Source organism: Copadichromis virginalis, linkage group LG5 (genome assembly GCF_057382275.1).
Source record: "Copadichromis virginalis isolate Kocher_CV1m ecotype Utaka linkage group LG5, C_Virginalis_male_GT1.1, whole genome shotgun sequence".
NCBI classification, from domain to species: Eukaryota; Metazoa; Chordata; class Actinopteri; order Cichliformes; family Cichlidae; genus Copadichromis; species Copadichromis virginalis.
In genome coordinates, this window is record NC_140622.1 from 17,236,119 (window position 1) to 17,252,466 (window position 16,348).

A 16,348-nucleotide genomic window follows, 5' to 3' on the forward strand; every position below is an offset into this window, starting at 1 on the left:
TCAAATAGTGTTGAATTGCACTCTATTATCTCAGATAAAAGACTCCTGTACATCTCTGAGCCCATTAGTGTTTGGATGAATTATTGTTGTGTGATTTCGTTTGTGATTTTAGCAAATCACAAATGATAGCACAGTGAAAGGCCCCGCATGGTTTGAGACTAATGGTTTCTAAATTAAAGATCAAAGATCTGAAACCACATGAAGGCCTGAGAGAAAAATGTGATTAACACTACTTCTATACTCGTCAAACTTCTGCTTTTTGTGTTGCTCGTGTTGATATTTCAAATAGCCCATTTTAAGTAACCAGGTAGTATGGATTCATGCCTAAATGGCCAAAATGTTGACTTTAAGGAAATGAATTACCTTTAAAGGTTGCATGCAATTTAGTAACATGTAATTACAATGTAACAGGTTAAATTTAATGGAAACTGGTCACATGGAAGCTACTTGATTTTTATACAGTCAGTTCACACCAAACGTGTCCTCCTTAGTGATAAATTATTTGAATAAATGAAGCTTTGATCTGATTATCTTCCAGTTGCGTTTTACTCAGAATTATTGTTCCATGTTTATGAGGGAAAAGAATGATTTGAGTGTGTAAACATTTACAAACATAACTTCATCTGTCAGAGATGTATTCAAACAAACCAAGATAAAATACCTTTATAGTATTTGAAGACATTCCTTAAAGGACGTTTGATGTACTAGTGTGTTGTACATGTGTAGTATGGTTAAGCCTTGACTGAGACATTAATTCCTGTCACATGTGAGGGTGTAGGGAAAGTAGAAAAAGTAAAAAGCTTTAAAAACAATACTTTACAGATGTTACGTGAAGGACGCTGGAAGATGTAGTGGGACCTGTACAGTAGGTGGAGAAACAAGGAATGAACAAGATCCTTGACAATTACCTTTATGCGCTCTTTCCAGTCAAATACAAGCCTGTAATTTTGTGTCTGCAACCTTTGCTGTAAATCAGTGTGGCAGGCCCTCATCAGACTTGAGTTTAAGGGGATTCTTACATTGTGATCTATAATAGGAAAACGTCTGTAATTACATCTGCTGGGACGAGGTGCCAGAGGTGGCAGTTGTTAATAAATACATTAGTCTTGAAATGAAATACACTGCACAATGCACGGTTAAAAAAAATCTGTCATATTTTAAAGCCCCAAACTGTGGTCAAGTTCTATTACCAATCAAAATCCACGATTCATCAAGTCTTTGTTCTTTAATATGACAGATATAAACGTGTGAGGTTGAACGCTACGTGCCATTACAAAGTAAGAGGTAAGGTGGGAGGGCAGAGATGAGTAAACACGGAGACTTGTTAGCAATCAGGCTGCCATTGTGCAAAATCCAACCCAACAATTTTCAGTTTTGATATCCCCGCTAGCCAGTTGATTTCATTGCCTGGGAATGAATGAAAGAGCATGTTTGTTTGTGCATGTCAAAGGCTTCACATGCAATCACATTTGCAAACGTAGGGATTGTAAATGTGAAAATAACCTTGCACTCTTAGTGAACTTTTCATTTCTAAAGCTAGAGTAAGAGTCTTTTACATACAAATGAATGTCTATTAGAGGGTTTGACAAACAAGCTCACTCAGTGCTGATTAAGGCCATCAGGTAGATCTCTCTGAAGTTCACAAAACGCCAGAAGTTTTTAATCTGTTCCCCTGTGTTTTATGTTAACTGACAATAAATGGTTTGCCAGAGCCGAAGAGCAGAAGACGGTAGCAACAGACAGAGCGTAGGCTACAGCAACGAGGGTTTGTTAGGAATCATCCACTGCTTCCTATTAGATTTTTTAGTGAGCATCGTGTAACGACACTATATAATGAGGTGACCCCACAATTACTGACTGCGTTATCCCAAATAAATAATACAAGTAGTAGAATTGTTGATTAGTGACCAATGGTTCTACATTGTATTCCTCATAGGGGATAATAATAAAAAACCAGCATACACTACACATGGTGCTTCAGGTAAAAACGAAAAGTGGTAGATGGTGAAGCCAAAAAATTATTAAACATGGTTGGATTTCTTTGTGAAAGGCATAAACAATAACTTAACAGAGATTGTGTAGTTATTCTCATTGGCTGATGGGGGACACAAATGTTCTGCAGTGCTGCAGGCGCCCATGTTTGCTTCATGAGTGGGTCTTATCAGTCACTATGAAGTAAGCTAGGGTCGCATACCTTTTGTGCTCCCTCCCCGCTGCCACGGCTCCCTCACTGTAATAGACTTTTGAGTATTTGTGTTCTTTCGCTCCCTGTTACCTTTGTTAGTGTGCTGTTTCTTTGTGCTTCTAGTTCGCCTGTTTCTTGTCTCTATCACCATGTTTATATTAGTCCTCGTGTCTCAGTGTTAGTTATTTGCCTTTTTTTACTTTCTGTTTTACATTTAAAGCCTTGTTCTTGTTTTACCTTCTGCTGTTTTCGGTGACTCACCCTCATTAGTTAAGTTTGTGTTTGTTTTCTGTCCTGTTCCCACCTTTGTCTCCTGTTTTTCTGTTGTGCTCCTGCTCATCATACTTGGTGTTTTTTTTTTTCTGTTTTGTGTTCCCAATCTCTGCGTCGCTATCCTGCTTCGGACCCTTTATCCTGATCCCTGATATGGGCAGTGCTTTTGCTCCTGCTCTAATATGAATGTACCTCACAACACCCATCTTTCAGTGTTTTCTACCACTTTGACTGCCCTATAACGGTGACAATGTTAATGCCATTTACCCTAAATCTGATCTCAAAACATGCTAAAAATCTACATTACTAGGACCTGGGGTTTATCCCCTTAAAGAATCCAACGTTTTGACTTGAATGAATGAACATAGCTGACATGAGAACAGACGCCACTATGAAACATTGATGTTAAATGTGGGGTGGCTTATTGTTTTCCTTCTTGTGTTAATGCTGGCTTGCATCTAATTTGATATCTAATTATTTGCCAGGTATCATGGCTTTGATGCCGGGAGTGGTGGTGAAAAATCGCCGTGACGATGAGAGGAAATTCTTGATAGTCTCTCATCAGAGAGGAGTTTTGCATGTTTGATGTGAATCTGCAGTGAGAGGGGGACGAGTGGAGGCTGAGAGAGACAGATGAAATGTGATGCAACAAAAAAAGTCCCCAGAGACTACAATGTGACAAAAGCTCAAACTAGATACCCGAAGAAAGGAAAAAAGGGAAAACCAGAAAACCAAGGCACAAAATGAAGAGCGCACAAAACTCACAGTGATCTGAATCAGCAGATCAGATCACTTTCTGTAAAATTGTCAGATAAGGCTCTGCACTTCTCAAGTGGGCTTCTGGTTAAAAAAATTGTATCATCTTAAACATGACAAGAATATACCGTATGTGCACATAAATATTAGAACATAGCTGAGTATAAGTGACTCATGTCAAGCTGTCAGCATGAGTAACAGTTGTTGCTTTTTTCTTCTCTTCCTTTTCCAGAAATCTGCTGGATAAAGACACATTCTCAAAGTCAGATCCAAGTGAGTATTTTGTAAAGACTTCTCCTATTTATGGTACTTTATTATTTTTCTACGCCTGCTTCTGGTTGTGGTCGTTCTCTACTTCTCCTCTTGTGTTTTTTATCGATATGTTACCTTGTAGTTTGGGAAATCTTTTTTTTCCCCCCTCAGTGTGCTGTGGCTGTTTGTTCACTGCACTGGAGCTAAAACCCTCACATTGATTTCCCATTTGGAATTTGCCTCCATTTTTCTAATTCTCACTCTCTTTTCTTCCTCTCTCTCCCCCCTGGTTCTTGTTTTCTCTTTCTTTCACCAAATTTCCTCTTTTTATGTCCCTCCCTGGCACTTTTTCACAGTGTGCGTGCTCTATACACAAGGTGTTGAAACCAAACAGTGGAGAGAGGTGAGTGTACACACGAACATGCACACACAAATCAAAAAAGAAAGAACTTACAGCGTGTCCAATTAAGTTCTGGCCTTGCTCTCTGTGTGCACAGGGGTGGAGTGGTGGCACTCCAGTTAAGACATTCAGCTCATGGTTTTCTTTCCCCCTTTTTCTCTGTGAGTGTTTTTTGACAATTCATTAAACTTGTTCAAGCATCAGTCGTCTTAAAATGCCAAGGAAATATTCCCTAATTGGAGACTTCAACCAACAACAAAAACCCTCACACCATAATGATCAATATGCTGACATTTTGGGGACTAAACAGCACGCTGCAGATTCGTTAATCCACATCTTAGTGAGGCTTGTTTGGTTTATGCGGCATTACCATCAGCTCTCTACTTGTCATCTCACCCTTCTGTCTGTTTGTCCAGTTAATGAAACCTAATTATTTGGATTGCAGGTGGAATTAGCAAAACACATAATGATACAAAATAAATATGTGAAGTAAAGTGTTAAATAAAGTATTGAAGCCAAACTCTTTACCTTTATGTCTTTGCAAATACTGATAAGCAGCTGACATCAGAATGTTTATTATGGAAGAAATTCCCAAATGTGGCACATAATGAAGGTAATAATGATAATAATAATAATAATAATAATAATAGCAATTTAACTCAAAAGGATGTAGTTGACAATATTCAGCATCTTTCCTGTTGTTAAGATGAACAGTTTTAAGTAGATACAAGTGCATGTGTATGTGGCCCGTTGATGTTTCACAGACCTCCATTTGTATCCAAAAACTATTAACAGAAATGGGCCAAGCTGCTGCTTTCGATTAAATCGAACGTGGCCATTGTAGTTTATTTTAATAGAATTTTTGTCCTATTGCAATAAATGCTGACTGCAAGACCAAATTAAAATATATACAGTGTATGTTTATGACCTAAGCCTGTAATAAATTTGTCACGGGCATGGTAAATATTTTTGTATATAAATATCTTTTATTTGTCAAGTTAAAGAGTGTCATTGTGATTGAAACTCTATTTTTCCAAGAGATATCTGGCTGAAGGGGCAGCAGAAATTGCAACAACTATAAGCACAAGTAAAGAAATAAATACAGGTGACACTGGACATGAACTTCAGAAGCAGTCACACTGAACAAGAGAATCTCTCCTCAATCCTTTAAATCAGACCTACACTCACCCTTCATAACCAGGTAACAACTGCAATAACAATTTCAGATTCTCTTATAGATTATTCAAGAAAACGAGAGCCCCCCCCAATTCTTATTTTTTGTGATGTACATTTATAGATAACAACAGTAATTGTAATTTAGCATAAGAAAAAATACATTTTGATTAAAGAGCTCGTGCATGCTGGTGGATAAACCATTGCAGAAACATAAAAAAGTTTTAATTTGGAGCAGCTGTGCCATAAACCTTACATCGGATGCTGGTCTAATAAATTCGTAATGCAATACACTGTACTGTGTATGCACATATCTGAAAATTATAGAGTATTGCTAGCGCAATGCTTTAGTGTAAAAACACAGCAAATATGCTGTAAGTGAGAATACATGTTTGGCTTACAATAAATTAAAGTCATTAAATCAAAAAATCATAAATCAAAAGTGAGTTTTGCTTTAAAAACTATTCCCGTTAGAGAACGTCTGGTCCAAACCTTGCGAAGATAAATAGAGTTTGACACTAGATCAGGGGTGGGCAACTCCAGGCCTCGAGGGCGTCCTGCAGGTTTTAGATGTGTCCTAGAACCAACACAGCTGATCTAAATGGCTAAATTAGCTCCTGCAGTTCTCCAGAGGCCTGGTAACGAACTAATCATGTGATTCAGGTGTGTTGACCCAAGGTGAGATCTAAAACCTGCAGGACACCGGCCCTTGAGGCCTGGAATTGCCCACTCCTGCACTAGATAGTCGATTTTAATGTTCTGTAATACAAACAGGCAACAAAAATATTAAAAACTATCAACCAAGACAGCAATGAAAAAAGAAAGTCATTAAAAATGGAACTGTAACGTGATGAGTATAGCATGATATTAATTTACAGCTATGTTCCCAGTGCCACAGCCGTGATTTCACTTGCATCCCCTCCAAGGCTGGACGTGCACAGTTTGATTGATTCCTCATCAAACACTGCTCATTGTCCAAATGGGCACAGATATTTTCAATACATGATAATTTAATGTAATTTGTTTATTTATATGGTATATGGCTGTTTTATTTATACACTCATCTGCTGCTCTTATGTTTACTCACTCCCAACAGATGGCTGTGTGGGATTAATTCAAAGGTAGCTGAATTATTGCTGACAGCCCTGCTCTTTGGGTGTGAAAATGTGTATGCATATGTGTAAATCCTAAGCGCATATGCATTTGCATATGCACAGTAAAGGTCCCTTTGCCATCCACTTCTTTGTTTTTTCAGTTTGAATGCCTTCTAATCCAATCAAATACACAAAATGTAATTAATATAATGAGCATTTCACTTCAGTTTATTTTCACTTCAGATTGCACTCCATCTTCTGCTGTTCACCAGGAAACATTTAAATCAGCCCTCTCCTTGCGGACATGAACCATCGCATCCACAGTCATATTGTCCAGTTGTATGTGTTGGAGCGGCTCCAGGTGATGCTGTGTGAGCGACACTGAGCGCCTCCGATTGAACAAGCAAAGCTAAAACAGGTGACTCACCAGGGACTGCTAAATAATGCTTTCTGACAGGGCCCTCTAGCACACCGGTGGGGCCACGTTTGACGATTATTTCCATCTCCTCCAGTATTTGGTGCACACTGCATTATGCCTGCCATGCTAATACAGGTCATTCTTGATGAAGAGTATGCACATCACTTTATACAACAGACTAGTGCATAGATAAGTTATGTGTAGACTTGATTCTCTTCGTTGTGCACTCATTATCCTCTACAGTACATTGAAGTGCTCCGGATTTAGTTGTAGGATACTTTTAGGTTGATTTTATGCTCAAGATGATTCAGTGCTTTTTATTGCTCCAGTGGTTATTGTTTTAAAAACAACTAAGTGACCTTCAATAATGACTCCCCATCCAAAACAATGGAGAAAATAAACCTCAATATGGACTCTAGTATCCAAAACCAAGTCTGAAAAGGTCATAGGAGATGTTTACCAGGCACAAACATACTGTCGAACAATTTGAGGTATTACTGACTAATACAGCCCAAATTGAGAACACTCTTAGAAATACACTTCTTCCTGGAATCGTTGTGTAAGTGTACCTCGGGTAATTAGACCGTATACCAGAAAATCACAGCTGCAAAAAGTCTCAGCTCTAGCTTCACTGAGTTTCCACAGTATGTCCATACAAACACAGTCACATTAAGGATATTTGTGAACCATTTGCTTCTCCTTACAATATAACACAAGACAAGACCTATTAAATGTAATCCAACCATCCATCCATTTTCTTCCGCTTATCCGGGGTCGCAGGGGCAGCAGCCCAAGCAGAGAAGCCCAGACCTCCCTCTCCCCAGCCACCTCCTCCAGCTTATCCAGGGGAACACCAAGACGTTCCCAGGCCAGCCGAGAGATATAATCTCTCCAGCGTGTCTTGGGTCTGCCCCGGGGCCTCCTCCCGGTGGGACATGCCCGGGAAACCTCGCCTAGGAGGCGTCCAGGGGACATCCTTGTCAGATGCCCGAACCACCTCAGCTGGCTCCTTTCGATGTGGAGGAGCACCGGCTCTACTCTCTTCACCACAACAGACCGGTACAACATCCGCATCACTGCAGCCGCTGCACCAATCCGTCTGTCGATCTCCCGCTCCCTTCTGCCATCACTCGTGAACAAGACCCCAAGATACTTAAACTCCTCCACTTGGGGCAGGGTCTCGTCCCTGACCTGATCCGGCTGCCTGTAATGTTAACACTTAATTACATCAACTTATTTTTAGGTTCATTAGATGAATATAAGGCGTAGTCCTAACGATAAGAAACTCTCTCCAATAAAAAAAAAAACTAAACAAAAAACCTACTTAAATCTGGTGGAGTTCCCCTTCCAGGTTGTCTCCTTGTTTATTTTTGGCCCACTTACTGCTTTCAGATCTCTCCCTGAAAGGCTCATTCTGATTTTCCTGTGGACCAAACGTTGCTCAGAGAGCTGCACTGCAAGGGAGAAAACATGAGGGGAAAATAGACCAAATTTAAATTGTATTTTTTATCTATTTTCACAGGTGGAGTCGCTGAACTGAATGGTTGCACCTTATATGTAGTACATACATACAATGAAGGACTGTTGGATATATAAACAAGTAAAACATAGCAATGGAGGTGCAAAGTTGCCGAGTGATTACTGTATGCTGTGAGCCAGTCAGAGAACAGCTAATGGAGATTGACACGGTTGATGATTTCTATTATTTTTTCCCACCGTCTGACATTATCTGCTACTACCTGCTATGTGAATGAGTGTGCGTTTGTGTGTTGGTGCACATGCCTGTTTCTGCGTGCATGAGTTTTAGAATTTGTTTGATGTGCACACATATACCCAGACTTCGCACAATCACAGCTGTGGCTCGAAGCTCTAACAAACCTTGGGAGTTGTTTTCCCATGAAGCCATGCAGCACTTATTGTGGAAGAAATGGTTTTCAGCTGCTTGTTTTACTCTTCCTCCCTAAACTCTCTATCAGTCCTGGGGAGCTGCTCAGTATTCTTCGTGTTTCTGTGTCTTTTCTTTGTCTTGGGGATTTCTTTTTTAAACTCACCCCAATGCTTTTCACTGAAGGCCAAAACAGACAGAAAGCTATCTCACACTAATTCACACTACTGACTCCAACATGCTCATTATATGAGCTCTGTGTTGCTGTCTGCTGAGCCACAAAGAACAGAAAAAGAACTACAGCACATTCAGATGGCAAAAATCTGCACTGACAATTTGTGTGTGTTAAAAGAAAAAAAAGGTTGTTTATGCAAAGTATGATGGTCAGCATAATTAACTCTTAGCCATATTTGGGATAGAAAAGCCAAAAAGATAATAATGGATTATACGTTTTATTACTGTTCTCCTTTGCCCATTTCTTAATTTAACACCATGATCACTTGCAATGAGACTTAGGGACATGGTCACATTTTCAACACGAGACACTATCGGTCTCTACATCAGCGGACCGAAGAGTTCAGATGCCATAAGTATATGCGTGCCAGCTGCCTTGCGTCTATGTGTGTAAATGTCGAGGGTGCCGGTCAGGGACTTCCTGCCAGATTCTCATTAGCCAGCTCCAGCAGCCCAGCAGTATCTAATGAACTCTGCAGCACGGTATTGTCTCTTCCACTCAGCTGGGAAATCACGTATGGTGCTCATTTTTGCAATCTCCCGCCTCTTTACTAACATGTGCTCACAACCTCATCAACAGCTCCGGGTGCTTCGGAAAAAAACTCAGGGGAGAACACAGATTCAATATCAGTAGTCCTGCCCTCCTATTTTTAGAAAGAGGGATTCGACAATGGTGCAATATCACAGAAGAGTGAAGTTTTCTATTGGTGCAAAGTCATCGTTTACTCACACTCGCTCACAAAAGCTGCATTCCATGTTATGGGAAGATTAATCTTTGCAAACAGGTTCTGTTTACCTCTATGAAGAGTTCGACAGACTTGCTGGTGAGTTATGAGACTGTGGAAAACAAGAGTGACTCTGAAAAGGCCGTTGCAGATTTGCTTTAAGCTATGAATGTTGTGTGGAACTCGTTGAAGTTGCATGCTTATTCCCATACAAATAAACATTATTGCACTAAAAATACTACAGTTTGCACATATTACAACATATTCTTATTCTGAACTCATCACATACTGACGCTTGCTCCTTGTCACATTTTGATGCACTTGGTAATGCTTTACTGACATTTTCAACTAATGCAAAAAAATCAGCATTAGAAGGCCAGTGTGGTGTTATACAAACTCTAGATGGAAAGAAGTTTTTGAACCATGTCTGGAACCACACATTCTTCTCTTCACTTAAATTTCACGGTTTGGTTTTCATAACATTACCTACACATTAAAGGTCAAACACCTCTCGACTGCTATGATGCTGATGACACCAACACAGCACGTTTGCCCTCTGCCTCATGGTGTCTATTTCACAGGCAGACCTGTTGTAGTCTGTGGAAACAGTTTGTCTATATACGATTCGCATCTGACCCGATGTCATTATTGCATTATTGAGCACAGGTTGAATTTTCATCTTTCTAACAAAAGAAAGAATTCTTGCCTCTGACATCTGTGCATCATTGTAATATTAGGCATGAAGGAATGAAGATGGATTTGATTAAGGAAATCAATTAAGAAAAAATATGATTAATGCCGCTCATTACAAATCAATTAATGCTGTTCCTTGTTGTGATATAAGGATGAAATGAATATTAAACCTATCACAGGAGGTGTGGCTTTAATAGATGTAGCAATAACGTCTTTTTCTGAGCTATAACAAGAGCAGCTGTCCCCTACAGGCCCAGAGCATGCTCACATGGCTCAAATTTAGAAATGTAGAAGTAAGATGTGATTTATCTTGTGAAGTTCTGGTGATATTACCAGCAAATAACTATGACTAAGCTGAGATGTTCAAACCGCAAACAGTTTATAGCTGTGCTGGCAGGAAACCATTAAATGTGACATCAAAAACATGCAGCCATGTACAGTACAGAGTAGACTCAGTATACACAGGAAATGTGGTGCAATCTCCAGTGTGTGTGTTTTCTTGAATCCATTTTGAGGTAATTTCATTCTTGTGTTAACTGCTCTCATCTGACTCCACTGTTTTTATGTTTGTTCAAACACCAGAGGGCTCAGACTTAGTATAAAGTCACGAATGAGGCAATGTGTGCTTTAAGGCTTCACTATTTATTTTTATTTTATTAAATATAAATCTGTGGAGATTTTAACTGACGCACACTCTTTAATCAGGCAATCACATGGGAGCAACTCCATGCATTTAGGCATGTAGATATAGACAGGATGATTTTCCGAGGTTCAACTTGAGCATCAGAACTGAGAAGAAATGTGACTGAAGTAACTTTGAATGTGGCATGTTTGTTGGTGTCAGGTGGGCTGATTTGAGTATTTATCAAACTGTTGATCTACTGGGATTTTCCCGCATGGCCATTTGTAGGGTTTACAGAGAATGGTGACCAAAAAGATTTTTAAATATCCAGTGAGAGGCTGTCCTCGGGGTGAATATCCAGTGTTGATCTCAGTGGTCAGGGGAGAATGGCCAAACAGGAAGGCAGTCGCAACTAAAATAACCACAACCAGGAGAATGTCTTTGAATGCACAACACGTCGAACCTTTAAACAGATGGGGTACAGCAGCAGAAGACCGTGGTTGGTGCCATGTCTGTTACACAGGACAGAACAGCATACTGAGGCTACCTAAATGGGGCAATATAAGACTGGGGTTAGAATTTGGTATAAACAACTTCAAAGCATGGATCCATCCTCCCTTGCTTCAACAGTTCAGGCTGCTGCTGGTGTAATGGTGTAGGGGATATTTTCCTGGTTCACTTTGGACCCATTAGTACCAAATAAGGCACCATTTAATGGCACATCCATCCCTTTATGACTACAGTCTGTCCATCGTCCAGTGGCTGCTTCCATCAGAATAACTCAAATCATCTTAAACTGGTTTCTTGAACATGCCAATGACTTCACTGTACTCACATTCACCAGATCTCAGTTCAGCAGAGCACCTTTGGGGTGTGGTGGAATGAGAGATTCACATCAGGGATGTGCAGCTGACAAATCTGCAGCAACTGTGTGATGCTATCATGTTAATATGGACCAAAATATGTGGGGAATGTTTCCAGCACTTTGCTGAAGTGAAGCATTAAGACCGTTCTGACTGCTATAGTGGGTCCAAACCATTACTTGTAAAGTGTACCTAATACAGTGGCCAGTGATTGTGCATATACTTGGAGTTTCTGGGCCTTTGTCAATTGTTCTCTGGCATATTTCCCTGCATTTGTAATTTAGGAGTGAGAAAATGTAGGAAGCCCTAATGACTGCTTTCCTCCTCCTCACCTCTCCTCACTCTTTTCTCATTTTTACCCTTCTGACTGTTTTCAATCCAAAGCTCTGACTCAAACAGTGTCCCCATTTCCTTCCCTCCAGCAGTTTTTTATCCCTTTCCCCTTTTCCCCTCCAAGTCTACCCATAACTTTTCCCTGTCCACACAGGGCGTCTTACATTTTCCTTTTCCTTCCACGAGGTTGATGTATGCGCTAACCTGCTGTAATTAATACAGGAGAGGGGTGAAGATCAAGCATCCGGGAAACCCACCCTTGATTTCATTTGCACAGCAGAACCATGTGAAAGCACCTCCATTAATCAGGCCTCTGTGACTGTGTGCATACACTTATGTAATAAGCCCAGGAAAGAGATGAAAAGGGCAAGCACACACTAACTGTATTTGTTTTTAAAACTGTGTTTCAATGTCTTGCTTGTTCTTTCATCATTCTCTTCTGCTGACCTCCATCTGTCTTTCTCCTCCTACAGTTTGGCAGAACAGAGGTGATAGACAACACTCTAAACCCCGACTTTGTTAGAAAGTACATCTTGGACTACTTTTTTGAGGAGAAGCAGAACCTTCGCTTTGACTTGTGAGTGATGTTTAGTTTTCATTATTTCACTTCCTTTTCTGCACCATCTGCCTACACCGTTTAGTTAAGTTAAGAAACTGACCATCTGCCATACCTGACCAGAAAATACAACAACCCTAACTATGCACAACAAGACTGACCATGCCAAAATATGGAGGGGATCTAAACATTGCAATGAAATGGCATGTCTTTAGTTTTATTTAGATAACTGCATTTATTTACACCAGTGCATAACAAATGTAAATCTCAGCATTTTTCATATACATCATAAGGTAAGCCTTACAATTCAAAAAAACAAGACAAAAGCAGCAATTCTCTTTGAGGAGCACCCTGACTGTGGTGAGAAAAAAACCCCAGGAAGGAACCTGCTATAGATGATGTCTGTCTAGACCTACTGGGGTGAGGGGGAAGCAAAGAAAGAAAAGAAAAGCACCTTCAGATCAGGATCATGCGGACCTGGAGATGTTTGCAAGACTTTCAGAGAGAGAAAGGCCAGAGAGGAAAATGCACAACTTAATGAAGAGGAAAGAAACACAATTTATGCCACGAACAAGGCTACATGAATGCATAGAGGAAGAAATGAGATATGAGACGTGCTCCGTGCTTGATGGGAGGTCCAGCAGCAGCCTGAGCCTATAGCAATATAGAAATGGGATCTCTCTTGCTACTTAATATCTTCAGAACAACATATTGTAGAAGCTTTCCGGGAGCTATATCCTGATAATAAAGAATTACAACTGCTGGTCCCAGAAGTAACTAATAAATGGGATTGTTTTCAGCATCATTCTAAGAAGGCATGTTTGTAATGTTAATAATGCTGGACGGCTCATCTGTATCGCTACAGATGACTTTAAATGCATGAGTTAAAGGAGATATTCTAGTCAAAAATGACTCAGTGGAATCAGCAGTGCTAGAGGCCAAGTTAATGCCATGTTTTTAGGGCCCAAAACAGAGATTGAGATCACCAATTGCCAATAGAAATATATGCATTGTCAACCAGCACACGACATTGAACCTCTTATATGACTTTTGGAAGACTTTCAACATCTGATAAATATGACCAGCACAGTGCTCGTCTTTTGAGTCAAAGCGCGATATGATCAGTGGTGTCAAATGCAACACCGAGATCCAGCGTGATAGCTATAGAGAGGAGTCCATTGTGTGAGGATATGAGAAGATGGTTGATGCTTTTTACCCATGCTTGTCTCTGAGTTATCATGCTCTCTGAATGCTGAATGAAACTCCTAAAAATGGAACCATTATTGCATGCTAATCTAATACAAATAATGAATAAAATGAGTAAAAATAATCATAAATAAAGGGTGTAATGGATATTTGGCAGTAATTGGCCAAAACGCCCTTAATCAAGGATTTTTCAATTAGAGATTTGACAGCAATCTTAAACATCTGCAGACTGTTAATAAAGATAAAGTGATCATATTTTGGTATAAGCACATGTTAATTGAGAGCAGTTGTTTGGAAGAAGCAACTGTTAATGTTATTTTTTCCACAAGAGAGATCCAGCCTAAATATGAACACAAATCTAATCTTACAAGTGTTTCTGAATCTGATCTGCTTAATAAGCCCCCAAAACATGTATTAAAAAAAAAAACAAAACAACTATGTAAGAACACGATAATATAATGGATTTCTTTGGTAATATTATCACATCTGCTTTTAACCTTAAAGTTTTTGGATGGGTCAGATTCCAAAAAGATGCTTTTTGTAATTTGGACACCAGGGCCCTGTTTCAGGAAGCCGGTTTAGAAAACTCAGAGTGAAAAACGATACTCAGGGTTGAGTAACCCCGAACTGTCCAACTCGGAATATTCTGTTTCAGAAAGGCTGATAACAATTAGTTCAATCAACGCGGAGTTGCTTTAACCCCAAGTTAAGCGCGCGCACGAGGATACAAAAAGCCCTGATTAGTGGAGCACAGATTAAGCGAGTCACCATGGAGACGGAGGGAAAGAAGGCGCGGTCAATGTATCTTACAGCGCTTGAGGCCGAAATTCTGATGGCAGTATATGCCGATAACATGCAAATTCCGCGGAAAAAAAATAACACAGCCTCAGCTGCAAAACAAAGGGAGCATGCATGGCAAAACAAAGCCGACAGAGTCAATGCGTGAGTGTTAATTTAAACATTGATCTAGGGATTTCCACCCATTTAACACGTTATTTTATTATATTTGATTTTATTTTTTATGTTATACATTTGATTTTGTGATGTGATGTGAGCGCAGGTGCAACCCAACAGGCCCCAAATGTTCCTGGCAGCAAGTAAAAATGAAATATAAAAATATAGTCCAAACAGGTAAGGTGTAATTGTATTATGAGCCATAGTGCTTGGTCTGTTTGTCCGATGTAAATCAATTGCAGTTAGAGGCTACATTAATTTTCTTTCTGTAAGCACTTATTGAAATTATCTGAGCACATTACAAGTACATATTTGCTTACTCTGTATGCTCAAATGTGACCCGTTATAGCCAACAGAAAAAAAAAGCGGAGGCCCGAAAAACAGGTGGGGGTCCTCCACCACCACCACTCACAGAGGCTGAGCAGTTGGCTTCCACATTTGTGATAATGTTGGCAGCATCACATATGATCTTCACAGTGCAGAGAACACAAATTAGCATCCATTACTATAATGAAATAATTTGTTAGTTTGAAATGCTACAGGGAACTATGTACCTGTACATTAATGCTGTGGAAAGACTTCCTGTTCACATAGTCTCCTTCATTTACTGAAGGAGCAATGATTGGAATGTGAGTGCCATCTGTACAGCCAATCACACCTGGGAACCGTGAAAATAAATGTAAAATTTAAGTAGTAGTTCAAATATCACCACATCATGAAGTAAGTTTCGTTCATCCTGATACCTGCAATTTTGTGGAATCCCTCGTTGATAAAGCTTGTGGGTCTATGACCGGGGAACACCACAAACGAGTACAGGAGACGTTTCAGTGCAACTGTAACATTCCTGACTGCCCGACAGACGGTAGCCTTGGAAACGTGCTCAGCGTCACCAATATTATACAGAAAGCTCCCGTTTGCAAAAAACCGAAGTGCAATACAAATAATATGTACAGACCTGAGAGGATGTCCGCGATGTGTCACATGAGCAATATTAGGCCTGAGGATGTTATTCAAATAAATTATAGATTGTGCTGAGAAACGGTAACGTTCACACAGGAAATCATCAGGAAATGATAAAATGTCCGAACGCGCTCTAATCACTCTCTCCCGGCGGAGAGCTCTGCGGAGAATTTGGGCTTCAACATCTACTGGCTCTTCAAAGAAGGGACACGCCATGTCTGACACTTCCTACAGTCAGGTTTCCGACAAAGAGGCGGAGAAGGTCAGGGTTAGTTGAAGTAACCCTGCTAGGGGGCAGGTTAGCTTCACGGAGTGTGTCGTCATAGTAACTCACTCAGAATTTACCTAAACTCGCTTTGTGAAACCGAAAACCCAGAGTTTTCGTTAACTCAGCGTATACTTACTCAGAGTTTGCACTAAACCGGCTTCCTGAAACAGGGCCCAGGAATGCCTCCTCAGGTTTTAATGCAGTTTGTTTAACTCTTTTATGGTTTAAATTGATTTAAATTTGAAACAACAAATCTGTCAAATCTCTTTGAGCAGCGTGACGCTCTAAATCTGTCCCACCCTATGCTGTCAAAGACAGTTGCAGCTCACCAAGAGAAAGTCTTGCGTGCTGTTTATTCAACATATTACTCAGTAATTGTATTTGATTTGATCTCCAGGCAAACGGGATCCATTGTTTCATCACACGTTTAATCCTGGGACATCACATATGTCCCTTTTCCCTTTTATTGCTTTATATTCACATGCAAATCAGATCAGG

The 16,348-nt window shown here is 40.0% G+C and overlaps 1 protein-coding gene across 1 annotated transcript in view; it reads left to right on the forward strand.

Annotated features, from left to right (window-relative positions):
* Window positions 1-16,348, forward strand: part of cpne5b (copine Vb) — a 150,957-nt gene that overhangs the window by 24,572 nt on the left and 110,037 nt on the right. Inside the window, exons 3-5 of the mRNA XM_085456282.1 lie at window positions 3,447-3,487; window positions 3,823-3,869; window positions 12,380-12,483. Coding sequence (XP_085312408.1) covers window positions 3,447-3,487; window positions 3,823-3,869; window positions 12,380-12,483 — 192 coding nt within the window. The remainder of the gene's footprint in view (window positions 1-3,446; window positions 3,488-3,822; window positions 3,870-12,379; window positions 12,484-16,348) is intronic.